The following is a 24,426-nucleotide window of genomic DNA, read 5'->3' as shown; positions in this document are numbered from 1 at the left end:
CATTTTCATTCAAGGCTATATATAGCCAAGTGGATTTTTCCTGTGTAAACTTTTGTGCAATGGAAGAAAATCTGACTACGAAGAACAGTTCTTTTCATCTTGCCTCTGTGTGATTTCAACACTCAGATTCAACACTGTGTATTTTAACCACATAAACAGGTACAAAATAAATGCATTTTCAAGTACTTTATTCATACATTTTAAATATAACTGAACTTTTCCCAGAAGTTCTCAGAAACGAACATAAAAAATTATATACTTTATTACAAATGGTAAACTTACAGTCCTCCAAATCTCTTATTTACATGAATATATTGGGGGGTCTATCCCAATGAGGAACATAAAAAATAACTTACAAAGGCCATCGCTTGAAGCGGTTACGTTTTGTTGACAGAAACTGATCTTTCATAAAACAAAACATAGTCTGTACATTTTCCAAGGCAAGACGGCCTCAAAGCTTTTAACCTCCCTTAACGCCCTCCCACGCCCTCCCCGCGTTAGACTACATCGGAAGCGATCTATGCCATCGCACTTTTAAATTCGCTAATACTGGATGATTCCGAACTGCTTCGGTCCATGCAAGATTTGGTCAAAGTCAAAACAATGACTCGATATTCATTTATCCTCTGCTGCAAACAGAGTCATTCTGGATTTATATTTTTACATCAAGCAGTCCTCCACGTTTTCCTCCGTGCACACGCGCTCGGGGCGCAATCAGGACTTCTTCTGGCTTGATTTATTTAATGCAGTCCTCTTTGCATTTCTTCACCAACAGTTTTTCCCTTTACTTTCTTGAATCAAAACGTTTGCAGCTGCTGCGTTAGCATGAGTTGACAACCGCTGTTTACGTGATTCATAACTTTCTGTTTCAACTGGGCAACCTGCTCCCGTAGCACGTTTGCCGTGGATGCCAATTCAGAGTTCTGCGCCTTTAAGTTTTTAACTTTATCTTCTAGCCGGGAGATTCTTTCCAGTTTCCTCTTCCGGCACTTTGAGGCGGCAATGCGGTTTCTCATTCGCTTCCTCTCCGCCTTGATTCGCTCCTGAGACTCCATGTCAATAGGAGACAACGGTGGGGTCTCACCGGGCATCTCAGGCACCGTCTGAGGTTCCTCCTTCAGGGCCTGGAGTCTGGGATGCTGGATGGACAGTTGAGTGTTCATTGCATGGTGCTGGGGTGTTGCATAGTTCATATTATTCGTACTGTAGCTCGGCTGAGTAGTAATGGTAGTAGGATTAAAGTTATTGAGATTAGCATACACAGGAGGCTCCTGTTGCAAATTTGAATTGTAAACAGTGCTTGTACTAGGTAGAGAGGCAGAGACCGCAATCGGCGTATTCACAGACTGAGTTGAACATGTCACGCTGGGCAAAATATTCTGTTTATGAAGTTCTTCCAGAGCTTTGACAAAACCTTCTGCGAAACCCTCCTGTTCGTCCGTAACATTCCTGGGGCACAGGAACTGTGTCGGCGTTGGGGTGGTTGTGATCAACCCGTTGCTAGACTGGATTATAAGGCGTTCAAGTTCAGGTGATGCGAGTTTGAGAAGTCCCACGTCCGGAGACGTTAAGATACCTTCACTATTCTTGTTCCTCAGATGCGGTTTCAAGTTGCTGGCTGGATCAGACAGGTTTAAAGTCATATTTTGTTTCAACATTTTCGGACTATATCCATAACCGGAGTTCTCAGGCTGTTCAAAAGCTGCGTTAAGTGCATCGTCGTGGTAGAATGGTTGCTCCATCTTCGTAGACATAGAATACCGATGGAAAAAAAACTCTTGATGCAAAGTATTTCAAAATAGAAAATATAGCAGAGTTTTTTTTTTAAAGAGTTCAGTTCTGCTTCCACCTACCCTTTACTCAAACTCGAAAGTTCAATAGTAAATGTAATTTTAGAAGTCCTCCGTTAGTTTTCTTCTCAGAACCTGGAATTATAAGCTGTTTTTTTCAGTAGGAAAACTCCCAGATCAAAAACAAAGTGTGCAAACTCCCAAGTTCCTTCAGCTTGTTTCGCACTCGACTCTGAGCACTTGCAGCGTGGGTCCCAGGCTTATCTGCAACTGGTAATACACCCGAAATAGCAATGATGTCACCTCGGCCGCCTCCCATTGGCCGCTCATGACACAGGGGCGTTCGAACATTTGCATGTCGGGTTCGGTTTCTATAACAACAGCCCAGAAGATTCTGACCGCCGCGGTGCACGCCGGGCTGAGGTAATGCGGCGGCGCGGGGCACCCTGGGATGACGTCGTTATTTTGAAGCTCCGGTTACCCGCCTTGTGCGCGGCGGCCGCCAAATGGCGGGAACGCACTCTCTCAGCTCCTTCTCCCCACAACTTCAGAGACAGTCTAGGGTCCCCCCACTGCTGAACAAGTGGGGGGCGGGTAAGGTAAAGTGTGTTGGAGACGCCCCTCAAAATAAGGGGAGGTATCTCAGGCCTGTGGGGCACACGAGTGGTAAGGACCAAGGACCAAGGTGTGGGGGTACAATTGTGTGACTTGGGTAAACAGTAAACATCAGTCTGAAGAAGGAAGGGTCTCGACTCGAAATTGCACTCAACGCAGCTTTTGCACAGCCTGAGAATTCTGGTTAGTCCGAAAATGTTGAAGCAAAATATGACTTTAAACCTGTCTGATCCAGCCCCTTGCCCACTGAGTTACTCAACTTTTTGTGTCTACGGTTTAAACCAGCATCTGCAGTTCCTTCACAAACAGTATTGAATGTATGTATAGCCTCGGAGAAGGTCGGATGAATTTTATTGCACGGTTCCTGTATTGTATATATTTATTTACTTGAATAAAGTATATATTGATTTTTTTTAAAACAGCGTCATCGATACAGCGTGGAAACAGGCCCTTCAGCCCAACTTGCCCACACCGGCCAACTTGCCCCCAGCTACACTAGTCCCACCTGCCCCATCAGAATTAAAGGACGTTCTTTTAGAAAGGAAGTGAGCAGGAACTTCTTTAGTCGGAGGGTAGTTAATCTGTGGAACTCGTTGCCACAGAGGACTGGAGGCCAAGTCAGTGGATATTTTTAAGGCAGAGATAGACAAATTCTTGATTAGAATGAGTGTCAAAGGGTTATGGGGAGAAGGCAGGAAAATGGGATTAGGAGGGAGAGATCAGGCCATGATTGAATGGCGGAGTAGACTCGATGGGCCGAATGGCCTAATTCTACTATAACTTGGGATATAACTTGTCCATATCCCTTCAAACCTCCCTGTACTATATCATGAGAGGAATAGATCGGGTGGATGTACAGTCTCTTGCCCAGAGACTGCAGAGCCAGAGGACATAAGTTTAACCGAACTAACTCATAACCAGCATCTGCAGCTCCTTCTTAGACAGGTTCAAGGTGAGGAAGGAGCCTGAGGGGTATTTTTTTCCACGCAAAAGGCGGTGGGTGTATGGAGGTTCTAGGTGAGGAAGGAGCCTGAGGGTAATTTTCTCCACACAAAAGGTGGTGGGTGTATGGAATGGGCTGTCGAAAGAGGTAGTTGAGGCAGGGACAATCGTGACGTTTAAGAAACATTTCGACAGGTACAGGAGCGGTTTGGAGGGGTGTGGTCCAAACGCAGGCAGGTGGGACATGTTGGTCGGTGTGGGCAAGTTAGGACGAAGAGCCGGTTTCCTCTTTAAGACTAATTATTAACATAAGCCTACTCCCCAAAACGAAAGGGCTCATCCCAACTGGTATTAAAATGACGTGCAAGAAGGAACTGCAGGTGCTGGTTTACACCGAAGACGGACACAAGAAACGAGTAACTCAGCGGGAGAAGCAACATCTGGAGAGAAGGAATGGGTGACGTTTCGGGTCAAGTCCCTTCTTCAGACTCATCAGTATTTTAAAGTGTTAATGATTTTAGCTGAAGGCCGGGCTGCGGTGATACAATATCGTTGAGGTGTTAACGATACTGTTGTTGACCTTAACGATAGGTGTCAAACCCAGTCTGAAGAAGGGTTTCGACTCGAAATGTCGCCTTTTCCTTTTCTCCAGAAACGCTGCCTAACCCGCTGAGTTACTCCAGCTTTTTGTGTCCGCGGTTTCAACCAGCAACTGCGGTTCCTTCCCTGCACAATCGTTAAGGTGTTTGCACATTTGCATAGGCTTGGGCAATCGGAGTCGACTCTACACAGGCAGCAGTCGAGGCGGGAACTGGGACTGCTGGCCGGCGTGTCTGCTCCTGTCGACGTTCCTCCCGCCTTCAGCGAGGGCTCCAACCCTCCCTCTGTCCCGGGGAGGAGCAGTTGACGGGGCAGCCGCAACCCCGGTTGTCCCTTGACAGGCGGCTGGAGCAGCGAGTGACAGCGCACCGCTGGTGAGCGTCCACCAGTGGCCGAGGCAGGGGAGGGCGGACCCTCGGGGAAGCGGCGCTGACCTAAAGTTGACCGTCTGCGCCTGTGAAATGGATCCGAGTGCGTGTGAGCTGAGGCCGGGTCTCTGCTCACCCTTACTTTCAGTAACAGGGACGTGGTGGTGTCGCCCTGTCGCCATTGATTTGCGGCTGGCATAGGAGGTTTGATCTGGAGCCGAATACAAATTGTAAAAGCCACTAACCCGCCCGCCTTTAAGATACTGAAAAGAAGGGATCACGACTTTTCACAACAATCTGAAGAAGGGTCTCGATCCGAAACGTCACCCATTCCTTCTCTGCAGAGATGCTGTCTGACCCGTCGAGTTACTTCAGCATTTAGTGTCTATCTTTTTAAAAAAACGAAGCTGGTTGTGTCCCGTTGTAGAGTGGGCTGCATGCCCACTTTTAATTTGCGCGAACATTGATTTTTCTTTTGGAAAGTGCATGTGGCTGTCGATAAGTGATGTCCCGGGGGAGTTCTTCCCTTGAGTTCATGTTTATGTGGCAAGATCGTTATTGCATTAACCCATCAGAAGCAGCAGCCGCGATTAACGCGGTCTGTGAGGATTTTTTGACGGGAGGGAGCACTTACGGTTGGTAATCTTCATACAATGGGATTTCTTGCTGGTGGACCTGAGCACTTTTTTTACGGTTACCGCCAAACACCTGTAAACAACCTTCCCCAAACTGAAACTTGAACCATCGGATCCAGAACGAATGCGAAAACAGGCTGTGGGTCTGTGCTCGCAGTTGAAATCCCATGGAGCAAAAGGTGCCTTTACTCTGATCCCGTGAAAATTCCTAATTCACATGCCATAATCGTAAAGGTTTATGGATCATTATTCTGAGGAATAGTAAGTGTTTTTTGTATGGTGGGAGTGTTTATGTGCAAATGGTGTGTGCGCAAACAACTCCGCATATCTATAGTTATACGGATAAACTCGTGATAATTCTGCATGTAACCATGTGTAATAAATGCGAGTTTCAACCTGAAAGCAAAAGTATGTTTCTCATGAACACCGAGCATGAAAATCTACAGGGAGGCATTTACATCCCTGTCTCGACCTATCTTGCCTGGGTGTTGCACTCATGAACACGTTAACGACCAAGAGCTTTGATTCTTGTTTTAAGCTCCAGCCATTCGCAGTACTTTATTATATTACTGATAGATCTCAAATGGGTTAATGGATAACGAGGATCAAACATAGGACTTAATGCAATCTTTTATAAAATCAGATTTGCTACTCAGGCAAAAAAAAAAGTCACAAAATGCTGGAGTAACTCAGCGCATCAGGCAGCATCTCTGGAGAATATGGATGGGCGACGTTTTGGGTCGGGACTGGTCGGTCTGGTTCGGGTTTGCACTCTGTCCTTCTGTTGGATGGCAGATCTCAATTTTTAGACCTGTATTTTGCACTGAAACAACTACAATGATACAATTTTGAGATGTGGATTGCCAAAATGCATATGCCAGCATGCTAGTAAAATTCCCTTGTTCCATTGCTTGTTGAAATTGAGATTACATTCAAAACATATTTCTTGCATTCCTACAAATGTTTTATTTAAAATTTTCAAAGCAAAATTTCCTGCTTGTGCAAGATCTTTGTTGTAGTGCTGCAGTTAAAACGTGGAGGTGTAAATGGTCTTTTTTTATTTGGAGAAATTTTTAAAGTGCTAGGATATGGTACAGGATTTCCAAGTTCGGTGAATTAAAACAAATCGAATTAATGAGATTTCCTTAAACACACCTACAAACTTACCAACTCCCAGTGTTATCTGGACTACACTTCCTCTCACTGCCTCTTGCAAAGATGCTATTTCCTACTCTCAATTCCTCGGTTTCCACCGCATCTGCTCCCCAGATGAGGCTTTCCATTTTAGGACATTGGAGATGTCCTTTTTCTTCAGTAAATGTGGTTTCCTCCCCCTTGTCACAGATGGATCCCTCCCCACCTCTCTGTGTCATACTGTTCTGCTCTTGCTCCCCCTCCCCTCAGATGGAACAAGGGTAGACTTCTCGCCTTTCACCCCACTAGTTTCGCTTCCAACATCTGCACTGTAAGGAGTTTGTACGTTCTCCCCGTGACCTGCGTGGGTTTTCTCCGAGATCTTCGGTTTCCTCCCACACTCCAAAGACGTACAGGTATGTAGGTTAATTGGCTGGGTAAATGTAAAAATTGTCCCTAAAATTGTAACTAGTGGGTGTAGGATAGTGTTAATGTACGGGGATCACTGGGCGGCACGGACTTGGAGGGCCGAAAAGGCCTGTTTCCGGCTGTATATATATATGATGATATGATTTGATATCCTCCAAAATTTCCGTCACCTATAACATGATTCCACCACCAGTCACATCTTCCCATCGCCACCCCTTTCCGCCTTCTGCGGACACTGATCCCTTTGCAACTCAACCCGTCACACCTAACTTAACCCCTTCCCAGGTACTTTCCCCTGCAATGGTAGGAGATGCAATATCTGTCATAGAGTGATACAGTGTGAAAACAGGCTCTTTGGCCCAATTTGCCCACACCGGCCAACATGTCCCAGCTATACTAGTCCCACCTGCCTGTGTTTGGTCCATGTCCCTCCAAACCTGTCCTATCCATGCACCTGTCTAACTGCTTCTTAAACATTGGGATAGTCCCAGGCTCAACTACCTCCTCTGGCAGCTTGTTCCATACACCCATGACCCTTTGTGGAAAAAGTTACCCCTCAGATTCCTATTAAATCTTTTCACCTTAAACCTATGTCCTCTGGTCCTTGATTAACCTACTCTGGGCAAGAGACGCTGTGCATCTACCCGATCTATTTCTCTCATAATTTTATACACTATTCCTCATGATTTTGTACATTATCCTTCAACCTCCTCCCTTGCCTCCATCCAAAGACCCCAGCAGTGTTTCCAGGTGAGACAGGTTCACATACACATGCTCTAACCTCATCTGGTGTTCCCGATGTGGCCTCCTGTACATTGGCGAGACCAAACGTAGACTCGGTGACCGTTTCGCTAAAAACATGTGCTCAGTCTGCTAAGGCCTACTAAATCTCTCAGTTGCTAACCATTTTAATTCCCCATTCCCATACTGACATTTATCTCCCGGGCCTCCTCCATTGCCAGAATGTGACTCAGCAGGTCAGGCAGCATCTCTGGAGAAAAGGAATAGGTGATGTTTTGGGTCACATCGAACATAAATTCTCTAGTTTATAGGTAACCCTCTAACAACTCCCCTGCTCCCCCTTCCCTTTTTCCCCCATGCCCCACTCTCTCTCCCTCTCCCTCACCTCCCATGTGCCCCATCTGGACTTGCAACTATTTCCTCACCCCCCCCCCCCCATTCTTTTCTCTGGCTTTGCAATTTGCTACTCACGCACGCCTGAAACATCATCTACGCTTGTTCTCCAGAGATTCTGCCGGACACATGCTGCCCGAGCTATTGCACCACTTTGTCCCCTTTTTTTACCTAAACACATAATTTTTTCTTGAGTGTAAACCTGGCCTTTACTGAACTTTTGGCATGATGTCTTTGACAAATTTTTGATGGCTGACCGCAGTGAGAGAAAACACGATAGGTGTGGCTTTATTTCCGGATGTACAAACATGAAATACTGGCAGATTGGATATTTACATTATGGATGAAATAGGTATGTAAAAAGTCACACTGTTCAAATTTGCAAATAACCTGCTATTGAAATCCATAAAGTGTAAATATGGAGTTTAAACTTCAACAAAAGGGAGACACAAAATGCTGGAGTAACTCATTGAAGAACTGAAGAACGGTCTCGACCCAAAACATTGCCCAAAGGTGGCAAACATGATATTGATTCCCCAAAGCTGCCCCTTGTCCAAACATAAGATGACAGATTTACATTAGACTTCTTTGGAAGAGTGCAGGTAGCCACAGGTAAATTGTAATTGAATTGGGAATGAGAATTAAAGTATCAGGCAACTGGAAGCCCAAGATTGTCCTGGAGACTGAGTAACGTTACATTGCAAGGTGGTCACACATATGTTTGCTTTCTCCTGTAAATAGGAACTTGCATCACGAGCACCAAATATAATGTACTTGATAACATTGCACAGCAGGTCATTCAGCATCTGTAGAGAAACATGTTTATTAGAAAAATGATCTGCTCCAGGAAAACATAAAATGTGCTTCTTTTCTAAGTTGTAGAGAAGTGAAGACCAAGAGAAAATCCACAAGAGAGGGCATTGAAAGCTTGTTAATGGCAGGACGAGGTGTGAATGAAGGAGAGAAACTGGAATAAAAAACATAGCATTTGTTGGAAATCTGAAATAAAAAATATATACATGTAGTAGATCAGGTAGGATCTGAAGAGAAAAATTGAGTTAATTGAATTAGGTTAATTGACCTAAAAGTCAAATAGGCTTTTGCCTTGCATTAGTTTAGTTTAGGTCAGTTTAATACAAATTGGAACAAGTGGCTAATTGAAATTATTGAATTTGCTGTTGAGTCCAGAGGGATGCAACCTGTCCAGATGGAGGACTGGATGCTCTTCCTGAATGGACCTGAATAGTGTCAGAGGCCGCAAACAAAGGACAGGGGTGTAAAATTAAAGTGACAAAGCAATTCATATAATTCTTAGTTTCTTGACATTCTATTGTAGTATTGGAGGAGTGTTATGAGATGTCTTTCGGATGAAATTACATTATGAACCCTTCTGCTTTGGATGGACATAAAATAAACCATCGGTGTTATTGAAGAGCAGGGTATTTATCTTTGGTGTTCCATATTTATTAATCATATACTGTGCATTTTTGTTGGCATAGGGGATTAATTAGATCTTTGTAAAGGCATGGTGAGCCAAAAGACCCATTCCTATGCTGTACTGTTCTATGCTCCGTCACCAAAACTGATTAACTGAATTGTATCAAAATCGATATGATTCGTATCTGAATCGTATCTATGGCAGCTTGCTGTTTGCAGGTTTGCTGCAATACTTTTTACAGTCCAAAAGCAAATATTTTTGAAATGTACTTCTCATAGGTGTTGAAGGCATCAAAAATTGATAATGTTGCTTTATAAATGCAAGTCCTTCTCTACTCTGTGGGTTTGTGTGCAAAGTGAGGGGTGGATACAAAGGGGAGGGGGTAATTTTGGGGGGGGAGAAAGAGGAGGGGAAAGGGGAGTATATGTAGAAGTTACCTAAAATTGGGTTATAAGTTATCCAAATGGAATATAAGTTACTGTTCCTCCAGTTTCCATGTGACTTCTCTCTGGTAAAGGAGGAGGCCCATGATAGAAGGGTCAGTATGGGAATGGGAAGTGGAGTTAAAATAGTTTGCAACCGGGACATCCTGCAGGCCTTGGTGGATGGAGCACAAATGTTTTGCGGTTGCTGAGTCTACACTTGGTCTCTCCGATGTACAGGAGGCCACATAGGGAACACCGGATGCAGTAGATATGATTAGAGGAGGTGCATGCGATCCTCTGTCACAACTGGAAGAACTGCTGGGGTCGCTGGATGGAAGTGAGGGAGGAGGTATAGGGACAGGTGTTACACCTCCTGCATTTGCAGGGAAACATACCTAGGGAGAGGATGGTTTGGATGGGAAAGGATGAATGAACCAAGGATTTGCAGAGGGAGCGATCTCTGCGAAAGGTGGATAAGGGTGGCGCCATCAATGGCTGCCTCGCCAACAGTCTGTCTGTCCCTTCTTTGTGTTTTAATAGTATGTGTCAAATGTTTGTTTTTAGTGTTCTTTAACTTGTTTTATGTAGGGAGTGGGAGGGGTTGGGGGAATTTTTTTCTAATCTCTTACCTCGACGGAGATACAACTTTTTTGGCGGCCTTTGCTAGAAACGGACTTAACATCATGGAGTTCGTGGTCTCTGGTCAGCGACCGACTTTGGGAACTCCAAGGTGCAGGACCATTGACCGCCCCGACGCGGGAGTTTCGATTGCCCTGACCCGGGAGCTTCGACTGCCCTGACATGGAAGCTTCGATTGCCCTGATGCGGGAGCTTCGACTGCTGTCTGTGGGAGCTTCAATCGCCTCGACGGATGGTTCGACTGCCCCGACCACGGGAGAATAAAGAGGAAGAAGCTTGGACATTTTGGACATCCCTTCCATCACAGTGAGGAATGTGGGGAATCCGCTGTGGTGGATGTTTATGTTAACTTTTATCTGGTTGTGTGTCTTGTTGCTTTTTTTTCCGTATGGCTGTATGGTAATTCGCATATCACTGTACCTTAATTGGTACACGTGACAATAAAACCTTTGAAACCTTTGAAGGGTGGAGATGGGAAGATGCGACTAGTATTTCATGGTTCAGTTTTTGGCATGTATGACAATGAAATACTGATGACAATGTTTTGCAGTTATTACCATTTGACTTTGAAGGTGTGATTATTTATTTTGGTAGCTTTGTTCACCTTGATCTTTCCAAACTTAACTTTTTACCTGTCCAATGGCTGGCTTGCAACGCTGATATTAGCTGGCTACCTGCTTGGGTGTGGGCTTCGTGGACATAGCTATCAGAGTGCTCACTAGATTAAGAAATTACAACTATTGTGTATATCTTTACCTAAGAAGTTGTTTTTGTCAATGGCTTGGCTTCTTAATCCTGTCTGATTTAATAGGTGGCTCATTAATAACAAATTGCACAAAATTACAAGTGTCTCTAATTCAATGAATTGGTCTACTTCCCTAGGTCATGTGGCAAAATGGAGGCTAAATGGGAAAATTAACCCTTGCAATACCAAACCCGAGTTCATTACATGCTGTTCTCAAATTATGAATAACAGTGTAAAATTTCATAATGTCATCAGGAATAGGAGTAGAATTAGGCCATTCGGCTCATCGTTTACTCCGCCATTCAATCATTGGCTGATCTATCTCCCCCTCCTAACCCCATTCGCCTGCCTTCTCCCCATAACCTCGGACACCTGCGCTAATCAAGAATCTATCTCTGCCTTAAAAATATCCACTGATTTGGCCTCCACAGTCTTCTGTGGCAAATAATTCCACAGATTCACCACATTAAATGCGATTTTATTTAGTACTAGACCAAGTGGACCCGTTGGGCCCATTCCTCGTAGAGGGGGGACAGGGAAGGGGAGAGGATATGATTGAGTGAGGCCTGGACCCAAAGCCTCTCTTGTATTGTAGCACCCTCAACCCCCCACTCAATCCCCCCTTATCCCCCCCCTCCTCCCCTACTAACCCATTCCATCCCCCCTAGCCACCCACACTTGCCCCTCCCCTGCCCCCACCCGGGAACGCGGGGGGATGGAGTGGTTGAATGTTAGACCAATGCAGTAGAGGTTTGGGGGAGTTTCAAAGGGGGTTCAGGGGGGATGAATTGGGTGAATGGAGGGTGGAAGAGAGGGGGGATAATGGGGCTGGGGGATGGAGTGGGTGAGAAGAGGATAAGGGGGTGGGTTGTGGGGGGGATGATAAGGAGTTGAGGGGGTGTGGATGGAGTGGGTGAGTGGGGCTCTTAAACCTGAAACCAATTTAAGTTAATGCAGCACAGGTTTGGGGGAGTTTTAAGGGGGATTAAGGGGGGAATGGAGTGCGTGAGTGGGGCTCTGAAGAAAAATCCTAAACACAATTTCAGTTAATGCAGGAAAGGTTTGGGGGAGTTTTAAGGGGGGGGGGTTGAGGTGGGAATGGAGTGCTTGAGTGAGGGGATGGGGAGGCTGAGTAAGGGGAGGGTGTTAGACCAATGCAGTCGAGGTTTGGGGGAGTTTTAAAGGGGGTTCAGGGAGGATGAATTGGGCGAATGGGGGATGGAGGAGAGGGGATAAGGGGGCTGAGGGGAGGATAAGGGGGTTGTGGTGGGTTGTGGGGGGGATGATAAGTGGGGTTGAGGGGGTGTGGATGGAGTGGGTGAGTGCGGCTCTTAAAAAAGCCTGAAGCCAATTTAAATTAATGCAGCACAGGTTTGGGGGTGTTAAGGGGGATTGAGGGGGGAATGCAGTGCGTGAGCGGGGCTCTGAAAAATATTCTAAACACAATTTCAGTTAATGCAGGAGAGGTTTGGGGGAGTTTTAAGGGGGGGAGGGGTTGAGGTGGGAATGGAGTGCCTGAGTGAGGGGGGGTTGAGGTGGGAATGGAGTGCGTGAGTGAGGGGAGGTTGAGGTGGGAATGGAGTGGCTGAGTAAGGGGAGGGTTTTAGACCAATGCAGTGGAGGCTTGGGGGAGTTTTAAAGGGGGCTCAGGGAGGATGAATTGGGTGAATGGAGGGTGGGGGAGGGGGGATAAGGGGGCTGAGGGGGATGGAGTGGGTGAGGGGAGGATAAGGGGGGTTGTGGCGGGGGATGATAAGTGAGGTTGAGGGGGTGTGGATGGAGTGGTGCTCTTACAAAAACCTGAAACCAATTTAAGTTAATGCAGCACAGGTTTGGGGGGTTTAAAGGGGGATTGAGGGGGGAATGGAGTGCGTGAGCGGGGTTCTGAAAAAAATCCCAAACACAATTTCAGTTAATGCAGGAGAGGTTTGGGGAAGTTTTAACGGGGAGTTGAGGTGGGGATGGAGGGGGGTTGAGGTGGGAATGGAGTGCGCTCCCCCCCCCCTCCTCCTCCTCCTCCTCCTCCCCCCCTCCTCCTCCCCCTTCCTCCTCCTCCCCCTTCCTCCTCCTCCCCCTTCCTCCTCCTCCTCCCCCTCCTCCTCCTCCCCCTCCTCCTCCTCCCTCCTCCCCTCCCCCTCCTCCCCCCATCTCCTCCTCCCCCCATCTCCTCCTCCCCCCATCTCCTCCTCCCCCCTCCCCTCCTCCCCCTCCCCTCCTCCTTCCCCCCTCCTCCTCCTCCCCCCCTCCTCCTCCTCCCCCCTCCTCCTTCCCCTCCTCCCCCTCCTCCCTCCCCCCCTCCTCCTCCCCATCCTCCTCCTCCCCCATCCTCCTCCCCCCGAAAACATCAATGATAGGTCTTAATTAAGTGACTAATAAGCATTGCCCATTTCAAAATTCCATTCATTTGATATCAATTTTATTGTGACAATAAGATATAATTTCTCTATGACCTCAAGTGAAATTCCAGTCATACTTTGTAATAAAGTTCTCTCTACTTCTATCTCCTAATCTCAAGCTCCTAATCATTTCCACCCTGCAGTCATGGTGGTGCAGCAGTGGAGTTGCTGCCATTGAGGGCCAGAGACCCGGGTTCGATCCTGACTACGGGTGCCGTCTGTACGAAGTTTCTACTTTCTGCCTGTGACCTGTGTGGGTTTTCTCCGGGAGCTCCAGTTTCCTTCCACACTCCAAAGATGTACAGGTTTGTAGGCCAATTGGCTTGGTAGAATTGTAAATTGTTCCTAGTGTACTTGGATAGTGTTAAGTGTGCGGGGATCGCTAGTCGACGAGGACTCGGTGGGCTAAACATCCTGTTTCCGCACTGTATCTCTAACTAAATTAAACTAAAACTAATCCTCGGTTTATCTGCTGCTGAACACTTCAACACTGTGCAATCTCCCAATTTCCAAAACTTTGCTTGCTGACTGCCGATCCTCCATTTTCAATAAAATTCAGCGCCTCTATCCAAAAGTCTATTTCCCATGTGCCTTCTTACATTAAGTCCTATCTGCTTTGCCAATATTATGTCATATGTTGGCTTTTGATTTTTCATTGGCGTTAATTTTATTGTGTGATAAATCCCTTTATCGCAAACGTTACACTTTTCTGTCTTATTATGTGTGAATTTTCCTTTCTCACTAGCCTTTTTAGATAACTGCAGAACATGGCACCTACAGTGCATTCAGAAAGTATTCAGACCCCTTCACTTTTTCCATATTTTGTTACGTTACAGCCTTATTTTAAAATGGATTAAATTCATTTTTTTTAAATCATCAATCTACACACAAAACCCCATAATAAAAAAGCGGAAACAGCTGTTTACATTTTTTTGCAAAGTAATTAAAAATAACTAATTGAAATATCACATTACATAAGTATTGAGGCCCTTTACTCAGTACTTTATTGAAGCACCTTTGGCAGCCTCAAGTCTTCTTGGGTATGATGCTACCAGCTTGGCACACCTGCATTCGGGTAATTTCTCCCATTCTTCTCTGCAAATCCTCGCAAGCTCTGTCAGGTTGGATGGGGAGTGTCGATGCACAGCTATTTTCAGGTCCCTCCAGAGATGTTCGATCGGGTTCAAGTCCGGGCTCTGGCTGGGCCACTCAAGGACATTTACAGACTTGTCACAAAGCCACTCCTGCGTTGTCTTGGCTGTGTGCTTAGGGTCATTGTCCTGTTGGAAAGTGAACCTCCGCCCCAGACTGAGGTCTCAGAACGCTCTGGAGCAGGTTTTCATCAAGGACCTCTCTGTACTTTGCTCCGTTCATCTTTCCCTCGATCCTACCTAGTCTCCCGGTTCCTGCCGTTGAAAGACATCCCCACAGCATGATGCTGCCACCATCATGTTTCACCATAGGTATGGTATTGGCCAGGTGATGAGCGGTGCCGCTTGGCATTCGGACCAACGAGTTCAATCTTGGTTTCATCAGACCAGAGAATCTTGTTTCTCATGGTCTGATAGTCCGTTAGGTGTCTTTTGGCAAACTCCAAGTGAGCTGTCATGAACCTTTTACTGAGGAGTGGCTTCCGTCTGGCCACTCTACCATTAAGGCCTGATTGGTGGAGTGCTGCAGATAGAGTTGTCCTTCTGGAAGGTTCTCCCATCTTCACAGAGGAACTCTGGAGCTCTGTCAGAGTGAGCATTGGGTTCTTGGTCACCTCCCTGACCAAGGCCCTTCTCCCCCAATTGATCAGTTTGGCCGGGTGGCCAGCTCTATGAAGAGTCCTGGTGGTTCCAAAGTTCTTCCATTTAAGAATGGCGGAGGCCACTGTGCTCTTCGGGACCTACAATGCTGCAGACATTGTTTTATACCCTTCCCCAGATCTGTGTCTCGACACAATCCTGTCTCAGAGGTCAATGGACAATTCCTTCGTCTTCATGGCTTGGTTTTTGCTCTGGCATGCACTGTCAACTGTGGGACCTTATATAGACAGGTGTATGCCTTTCCAAATCATATCCAATCAATTTAATTTACCACTGGTGGACTCCAATCAAGTTGTAGAAACATCTCAAGGATAATCAATGGAAACAGGATGAACATAAGCTCAATTTTGAGTGTCTTAGCAAAGGGTCTGAATGCTTATGTAAATGATATTTCAGTTATTTCTTTGCAAAAAATTCTAAACACCTGTTTTCACTTTTTTATTATGGGGTATTGTGTGTAGATTGATTATAAAAAAACTGAATTTAATCCATTTAAAAAAATGAATTTAATCCATTTAAAAATGTAATGCAGCAAAATGTGGAAAATGTGAAGGGATCTGAATACTTTCTGAATGCACTGTAGGTAATTTATTGAACTATCCCTCCTCCCCAACTACACATTCTTTTAAAATTTGCTTGAGCAAATAGCTGGTTACCCTGATTAAAAGATCAATGTCCATTATTTGATTTGGGCTTTTATGTTCTGTTGCCCTTTTTAAAAATATGTAAAATGTGCTTATTAACACATAAATTGTATGGAAACTAGAAAATGTCGCATTGATCCTGTGGAGCATGCTTTTCCTAGCAATGTGTTAAAGCACATTGGTTTTGAAATTAATGTGTTTATATGAATTTGCTGTTTCTCTGGAGGTGTTAAACTAGTTAAAATAAAAATGTGATCTCATTTAAAAAATGCTTCCACTGGATACTGAAAGTGAGAAAATGTTTTCATTTTCAAAACCATGCTGGATAATTTTACTGATGGAATTTTGAAATCTCTGTCCGAGACTAATTATTGAATTTATACTTATTTATTATTAAATTAACACCAGAACACTTGCCTTAAATTAAATAATCTATGAATGCACCAAATTGGATATTGGGAATGAGAATATTTTATTACGGACACATGGAAATTTGTAAGTTAAAAATGAACAGGGGTGTCTACAGCAAATCTGCATCTGGTAGTATCATGGGAAAATTTTCTTGTTGGTTGACTACGAATGTATTTCTTCGTGTAATTATTTTTTGCATTTGTTACTATAAAGTACAATTTATCCATGCCCAAGATGATATACCTTTCAGACCTATTTGCTTGGATTCTTTTTTAAAATTCTTATTTCAAATTCTTCAGTAATCTTAATAATTTCTTCCATCCCCTCTATCTCTTTTGAGATGTGTATTCCTCTAACTCTTGACCTGTTGATGGTCCTTGAATGTAATTGCCCTACTTGCATGTTGGTAGTTGTTAAGGCATTAAACATTTTTCTAATTATTTCCTTGAATCTCTCTCACTATACCTCTATTCAATTGAAAGCAGTTCTCATCTGCCTCTTATCTTCCTTGGCCGAATGCCAGTTTTTATTTGTTCCTGTGAAGTGCTCTGGGATGTTTTGTTGCATTAAAGGTACTTTATAAATGAATGTTGTTTGTAGTCAATGAAAAGCAGATTGAACACTCTCTGGTTTCATGTAGGGGAGTAGAATCTTCAAAAAAACTGGTATCTTCTTTTGTGGCCATTAATTTATACTTTTCATCTTTATCATAGCATTAAAATGGTCCAATACTGGAAAGATAATGAACTGGACACTTTCACAGAAATCCTCAGATTCAACAGAATCAGGCAATTTCATTCAACAGACCTGACTGAATATGCCACAGTTATCACCAACCTCGTATACAAATGCATGGACGATGTGTACCTACAAAAACAATCTGAGTCTTCCCCAACAAGAAGTCCCTGTATGAACCAGGAGATTCGTAATCTGCTTAGGGCTAGCTCAATGGCGTTTAGGACTGATGATACAGAGTCATACTAGTCCAAGTATGACTTTCTGAAGGTTATTGTGACCAAGCTGGAGTCATCGAAAGAGGGTTGATAGGGATTTCACACTATCATCTCCTACAAAGCATATCCGGGTAGCCTAGGGGGCAATGACCCATCACTTCCAGATATGCTCAATGCCTTTTATGCACTCTTTGAAAGCGAGATCAATGACACACCTACACGAGCCCCCCACAGCTCCTGATGACCAGTTTCAATCTCAGTCTCTGAGGCCATTGGTGCATCCTTCAAGAGGGTGAATCAGTGCAATGTGTTCAGCCTAGACAGCAGACTAGTCTGAGTGTTAAAGACCTGTACGGACCAACTGGCTGTGTATTCATGGACATTCTCAACTTCTCGCTTCTGCAGTGAGGTTTCCCCCTGCTTCAAAAGGGCATTTATTGTACCTGTGCCCAAGGAGAGCAAAGTGAACCGATTAAGTGACTATTGTCCAGGGGTACTTACATCAACTGCAATGAGGTGCTTTGAGCAAATTAACTCCTACCTCAGAAATGACCTGGTACTGCTCCAATTTGTCTATCGTGACAACAGGTCAACAGCCGGCGCTATCTCTCCACTCTGCTCTAGACTATTTGGATACAGAAATACATATATCAGGATGCTGCTCATTGACTGCAGGTTGGATTTCTACACAATCATCTTTTCCAAATTCATCATCAAGCTCCAAGACCTGAATATCTGTACCTCCTTTTGCAACTGGATCCTTGACTTCCTCATTGGTAGACCTCAATCAGTGGAGATCAGTAACATCATCTTCTCCTCACTGACTGTCAACATTGGTGCACCTCAAGGCTATGTGCATAGCTCCCTGCTCCTACTCTACACCCATGATAGTGTGGCTAAACTTAGTTCCAAAGCCATCTACAAATTTGCGGATGACTCCACCGTGGTTGACTGAATCACAGATGGTGATGAGGCAGTATATAAGAGAGTGATTGAACATCTGGCTGAGTGGTGCTGCAACACCAACCTCTCGTTCAACATTAAAAAGACCAAGGAACTAATCGTTTACTTCAGAAAGGATAAGTTGGGAGACCATGTACCAGTTTTCATTGGTGCTTCAGCAATGGAGAGAGTTAGCAACTTCAAATTCCTGGGCATTAACATCTCTGGGCACAGCACCTAGATTTAATAGCACCAAAGGCATGTTAGGACCTCTATTCTTAAAAGATTAAAGAATCAGCAAGTCACAAAATACTTGCACCGTAGAAAATATCCTGATTGGTTGCATCATGGCCGGGTAAAGCAATTCCAACCCAAAGAAGAGGCTGTAGAGAGTGGTGGACTCACCCCAGTCACTCATGGGCACAGCCCTCCTAACTCTCTAAAACATCCACATGAGATACGGTCAAGAAGGCGGCATCTGTCTTCAAGGATCACCACCGTCAGGGCTATGCCATTTTTTTGCTGCTACCATTGAGGCAGGAAGCCTGGAGTCCCACAACACCAGGTTCCTGATCAGCTAGTTTCCTACAACCATCAGATTTGTGCACTGAACTGAACAACCCTAGGCCTACATCGGCAATGGAACACTGAACCACGACTTACACTAATTTGAACTTGTTTACAAGTTGTATTTTGTTTTGCACTGTTGTTCTTTTCTCTGACTTGTACAATTTGTGTAATTTATATATAATTTGTGTTTGTGTTGTCCATGTCTGTGCCTGAGATGCTGCTGCAAGCAAGATTCTCATTGTATCTTTACCTCACCCTACATGTGAAGATGACAATGTTATCAATTTGTTTAATTTGTACAAATATTGGTCATCACTGCCTTAACCTAATTGAATGGTAAGGAACTTACTTAAAGATGTATCAGTAACATCCTTTTTTGAATTTTTCTGACCATTATATGATAATTTAGTCTCCCTGCAGATAAAGCAAGGTAAGCCAACATTGTTCAAAGTCTGCTTCGCACAAGATTGAGCTCTTAAAATATTGCAACACATCATGAAGCCATTTAGACTGTCATTCAGTGCTGACCTTAAGAGCTATCTAATAGGTCTTAACACCTGGTACCACACACCACAAATTGCAATTGTTTCTCCCCCTTACAAGTATTACATTCTCTGTTCAATACCCTTGTATAATAGCAGATAGTTCAGATAATAACGTACTCGTGCCTGATTTTAAAACAATACTAGTACTGGATGACATTTCTATCCCTTCATGGTATCTTTTAGCAATTCACTATCTGTCTTCTTCCATAGACCAGGAGAAGACCAGTGTTCCATACAACACAAGAACAGACCTTTTGGCCCTTAATGTCTATGCCGAACATGATGCCAACTCTTATCCCTTCATTCCCTGTATATCCATATGCCTATCGAAAAGCGTCTTAAATGCCACTATCATATCTGCCTCAGCAACCACCCCCCGCAACTTGTTCCAGGCACTCACGATACTAAGTGCAGATTACGGATATGTATCAAAATGGAAATTATCCCAGTACTGATTCCCCATGGCATACCTCAAAGGACTCTAAGTGCTGGAGTAACTTAGTTGGTCAGGCAGCATCTCTAGAGAACATGGATCTCCAGAGATGCTGAGTTACTTCAGCACTTTGTGTCCTTTTTTGCAAACCAGCATCTGCAGCTCCTTGTTTCTACACCCTTATCTCTAATTTGAAAACAGTCATTCCTCCCATTCAATAATGCAACTGCTATTCTACGCTATGTTTAGTGGGCAGATTCCTCCTTGTAACTGCTGGGATTTGCAGCACCAATATGCGTGGGAGGAGAGAAAAACAATTTCCGTATTGTTGATTGTGATAAAACAATCTGTTCTGATAAATTTCTTTCTATCCTTCACCCAGTTTCATTTTCACGTAGCCAGAACTATTTTGGTTTGATTGGCTTCAATTTTGCTAACAGTTATTATTTCAGTGCATTAGCAAATGCTCTATGATAGTCGTCTGTTCACCTAACCTCAATCATAACTGCTTTTATCTGGAGGTAAAGTTGTCAGCTGCTGGGCAGTCAACTCTATGATAGTGAGAAATACTAAAGACAATAATTCAAGGCAAATTAGCACTCGGAAACGTATGGATTTCATCATTAATATGAAGTTAGTCAAACTATTTGATTTAGTTCTCTGGCTACCATTAACATATATAGTTCTATGTGGTATTTTTTGTCAGATAGTGAGAATACCTTCAGTTAACTTACCATGGGTTTATTCACAAAATGCTGGAGTAACTCAGCAGGTCAGGCAGCATCTCGGGAGAGAAGGAATGGGTGACGTTTCGGGTCGAGACCCTTCTTCAGACGAAGGGTCTCGACCCGAAACGTCACCCATTCCTTCTCTCCCGAGATGCTGCCTGACCTGCTGAGTTACTCCAGCATTTTGTGAATAAATCGATTTGTACCAGCATCTGCAGTTATTTTCTTAACTTACCATGGGTTGATCTCTATTGCATTTTATAAATGGCAATATAATATTTGTACTACTCCCATGTTGAAGGAGGACTGGATGATTGTGACCAGGGTTGCCACTGGTCCATCTTTACTTCCCTCAGCAAACTGAGATCTATATCAACCAAACTGGACAACTTGTCTACTTTGAGCACTGCCAAACATTTAAGCACCTCTATCCAATTTCCCTGCTGCCTCCTCCACTGGGACACTGCCAGCATCCTCTTACTCATTGAAGAAGGATGCTAATTATTCATATAGTAGCTCTGCCACGTCCTGTGCCTCCGCAAGAAGATATTTTTGATCACGTATCAGCACACCACTCCTTTTGACAAACATATAAATAGTATAGGTTTTCTGTGTTCTTTGCTTCACAATTTGCTTCATTATTATTCACTTTGCTTCACTATTTCCTTTTTCCCTTCTCTATATTTATTGTATTCAACTTGATTCTCTGAATTATGGACCTAATATATATTGTAAGCTTTTTTTGCTTAAGTTTATCAGTTTTAAATTTTGTTTTCTTCCCTTGAGGAAATGTTGGTCTATGCTGATCTCATTCCCTTTTGAAAGCTTCCTTTCTTTACCTGGTGTCATGCCCGCTAATCTTTGATTTAATCTTGGCCACATTTCATTTTAACAATGAAATTATTCCTCCCATAGAGAATTTTCACATTTGATTTTATTTTTCCCTCTTTTTAAGGATGCTCTGAGTCTAATATTTATGATCATTGTTTCCCAGGTAACCACATTAAACCATACTCCATTTGCCTCACTTTGTATCTGAGAACCAGATACAGCAGCATTTCCTATTTCATTTGGTTGGAAGCATCCTCATTAAGAAATCTCGCGCATATTTCATGATTTCTTGCATTTTCCCAGTGTGTTAATTGTAGCCCTGTAGAGGTTCACGTGTTGTTTAACATTCAGTTTAATATTTAAATGATACAGCTCAACAATTAGTACAAGAAGGCAAGGTGTGTGTTAACGTGTTGACTGTGAGGTGAAGGCTAGCTCCGTCGTCCGATGCACACCGCCAGTAGACCACCCAGGTCGGCGTTGATTGGATGGCCCAGATCACGCCAGGTCCACCCGAGTGCTCGAGCTCGATGAACGACGGTTCGAGACCAAATTGGCTCGGCCCACCACATGACCCCCCCCAGAAACGGAGTATTGGAGGTGGTTAGGCTGTCGAGTAAGGTGGCCTGATCTTGTGTACGTGTCTCCTGTGTTCGGGGTGACAGCTGGTTGAGTTGTGGGTGGGTTTGGTCGTGATGGTGGACGCCCTCTGAGGCGGGGTTGTGCCAGCTGCACTGGTTGGTCAATGTCCAAGTGTGCCGGCTTAATACGGTCCACGGAGCCAGTCTCGTGTCCGTCGACCATGTCGATGAAAGTCGTGGCATCGTTTTGCAGTACTCTGAAGGGTCCCTCGTAAGGCCTTTGCAGTGGAGGATGGTGGGAATCTCGGCGAAGGAAGACGTGCTGGCAGTCCTGGAGGTCGGGTGGAGCAAGGCGATCGACTCAAACATCTCAGAATGAACGAGATGTTGTCCCTTCACGTCGACCAGCAGGGAATGAGCCCGGAGGAAATTGGCGCCCAGCAACAGTTGGGAGACGTCGGCGATAGTGAAAGGCCAGGTGAAGTGACAGGAGCAGAAGGTGAGTGGGATTCTGCGGACTCCGTACGTTCTGATGTTGCTGCCGTTGACGGCGGGCAGAGAAATTCCCCTCTTACCGGAACGAGTGTTGTCTCCTGATGGGGGCAAACGCTGACGTCCGCTCCCGTGTACGCCAGAAAATTCCGCCCTGAATGATGGTCCCGGGTGTAGAGGAGGCGATGCCTCTGGCCGGCTGCAGTCGCCACTACTGGAGGCTGCCCGAGGCGTTTCCCGGAATGTGCACTGGGTGGTCGGCATCAGCAGGCCTCGGAACCCCACCTTTGGTGGCAGTAGCACCACGTGCCTTTGCTGCCATCACTCGTGTCCAGCTTCACCACCACAACTTCGGTGGAGGCTGGTACCGTCCGTTTGACCCACCGAGGCCGCGCCGCCACCCGGTTGATGGTGGCGTCACCCTGCTGTTTCGCCTGCCACAGCACGTCCGCACGGGCAGCTACCTGGCGGGGGTTGGTGAAGTACTCGTCCGCGAGGAGCAGGCGAATGTCATCAGGCATCTGCTCGAGGAAAATCTGTTCGAACAGGAGGCAGGGTGCCTAGCCGTTCAGCAAGGCGAGCATTTCGCTCATAAGCGTGGACGTCTTGTGGTCGCCAAGGCCGTCCATTTGAAGCAGTTTGGCTGCCCTGTCGCGGTGGCTGAGACCGAATGTGCGCAAAAGGAGTGCTTTGAGGCCCTCGTACTTGCCCGCAGCTGGTGGCTGGCGAAGGTAATCGATTAGGAGCCCGGCAATGTCCTGGTCTAGCACGTTGACCAATGTAGTAATATTTTGTGGCATCGGCAGTGAATGTGGAACACAGGTTCAGCCTGTTCGAACCACACCTGGGGCTGTGATGTCCAGAAAATGGGCAGGTTAACCGATACTGCATTCTGCTGGTCCAGGTTGCCGGCTGCAAACATGGTAATAATCCAAAATAAGTTGTTTTGGATTGTCGGGGTCATCACTGAGGAGGTCTACATGTCGTGTAAACACTCTGTTTAATCATTAACCGAATACAGTTCCATCGCCCACCCGCGCGTGCCCGAGTTCTGTCGCTCACCCGCGCGTGCCCGAGTTCTGTCGCTCACCCGCGCGTGCCCGAGTTCTGTCGCTCACCCGCGCGTGCCCGAGTTCTGTCGCTCACCCGCGCGTGCCCGTGTTCTGTCACTCACCCGCGCGTGCCCGAGTTCTGTGGCTCACCCGCGCGTGCCCGAGTTCTGTCGCTCACCCGCAAGTGCACGAGTTCAAATCCCAACTGCCAAATCCTGTTCTCCTGGCGCACCACAGCCCGCGCCCCCTGACCACGTGATTTGTCGGCTCAGATCACGCTCTGTCCACGCGAGAGTTCGAGCCCGACAAACGAGGGTTCGATACCAAAGTGGCTCGGCCCCAGGGCCGTCTTAACGCATGGGCCTGATGGGCACTTGCCCGGGGCCCCACGAGCATAGGGGCCCCATGCTGATCTGTGTATGTTAAGTGACTTGCAATAAATAAATACTACTTTAAAAATGTAGGTTCAATAAGTGCTTTTTTCGCAACATTTTCGGTCCCTAAGTGTTTTTTTTCGCAACATTTTCCATCCCTAAGTGCTTCTCAGCGATCTGTTTCGCAACAATTAGCTCCCTAAGTGATTTGCTTTTCCATCCCTAAGTGCTTCTCACAGCGATCTGTAAGTGCTTTTCGCAACAATGTAGCACCCTAAGTCCATCGCTAAGTGCTTTTTGGTAAGTGCTTTTCGCCGGCACGACAGGGGGGGTGGGCTGGTAGGGAAAGAGGGGTGGGGAGAGTAACGGTGGGGGTAACGGGGAGGGTGGGAGGAGGAGAGTTGTCGTAGGGGCCCCAGTACACTGCTTTGCCCGGGGCCCATAATGCTGTAAAGACGGCCCTGCTCGGCCCGCCACAACAGTCAATTAACCAAACAGCCAGCATGTCTGTAGTAGGTGGGAAGAAGCTGGCGTAACTGAAATTCTCCACAATCCCAAGGAAAGTGTGCAGGCTTCACACAGAGTGCCCAAGGCCAGGATAGAAATGGAGTTATTGGAATGAAGCTACTTCTTATTTAGCATATCTTTCACTTGGGTATTTTAAAACGAAAGAATGCATATTATTTTCAAATCCATTGACACGGAAAGTACTTTTCTAGTTCCTCTCTGGAAAAATGTTCACAGTACTGCCAACACTCCCCAAAAAAAA

The 24,426-nt window shown here is 45.4% G+C and overlaps 1 protein-coding gene across 1 annotated transcript; it reads right to left on the bottom strand.

Moving 5' to 3' along the window:
* Nucleotides 1-494: 494 nt before the first annotated feature.
* On the bottom strand, nt 495-2,009 carry jun (Jun proto-oncogene, AP-1 transcription factor subunit). Its single transcript, XM_078407977.1, has one exon. The coding sequence runs from the start codon at nt 1,752-1,754 to the stop codon at nt 798-800; it is 957 nt and encodes a 318-aa protein (XP_078264103.1). The 5' UTR covers nt 1,755-2,009; the 3' UTR covers nt 495-797.
* Between the last annotated feature and the right edge of the window lie 22,417 nt (nt 2,010-24,426).

The sequence above is a fragment of the Rhinoraja longicauda genome, chromosome 11, assembly GCF_053455715.1.
Source record: "Rhinoraja longicauda isolate Sanriku21f chromosome 11, sRhiLon1.1, whole genome shotgun sequence".
Classification (NCBI taxonomy): Eukaryota; Metazoa; Chordata; class Chondrichthyes; order Rajiformes; family Arhynchobatidae; genus Rhinoraja; species Rhinoraja longicauda.
This window is presented reverse-complemented; position numbering and strand designations above follow the sequence as displayed.

Bases quoted from the DNA above. Each gene is read 5' to 3' on its own strand.
- jun (XM_078407977.1), bottom strand. From the start codon at position 1,754: ATGTCTACGAAGATGGAGCAACCATTCTACCACGACGATGCACTTAAC.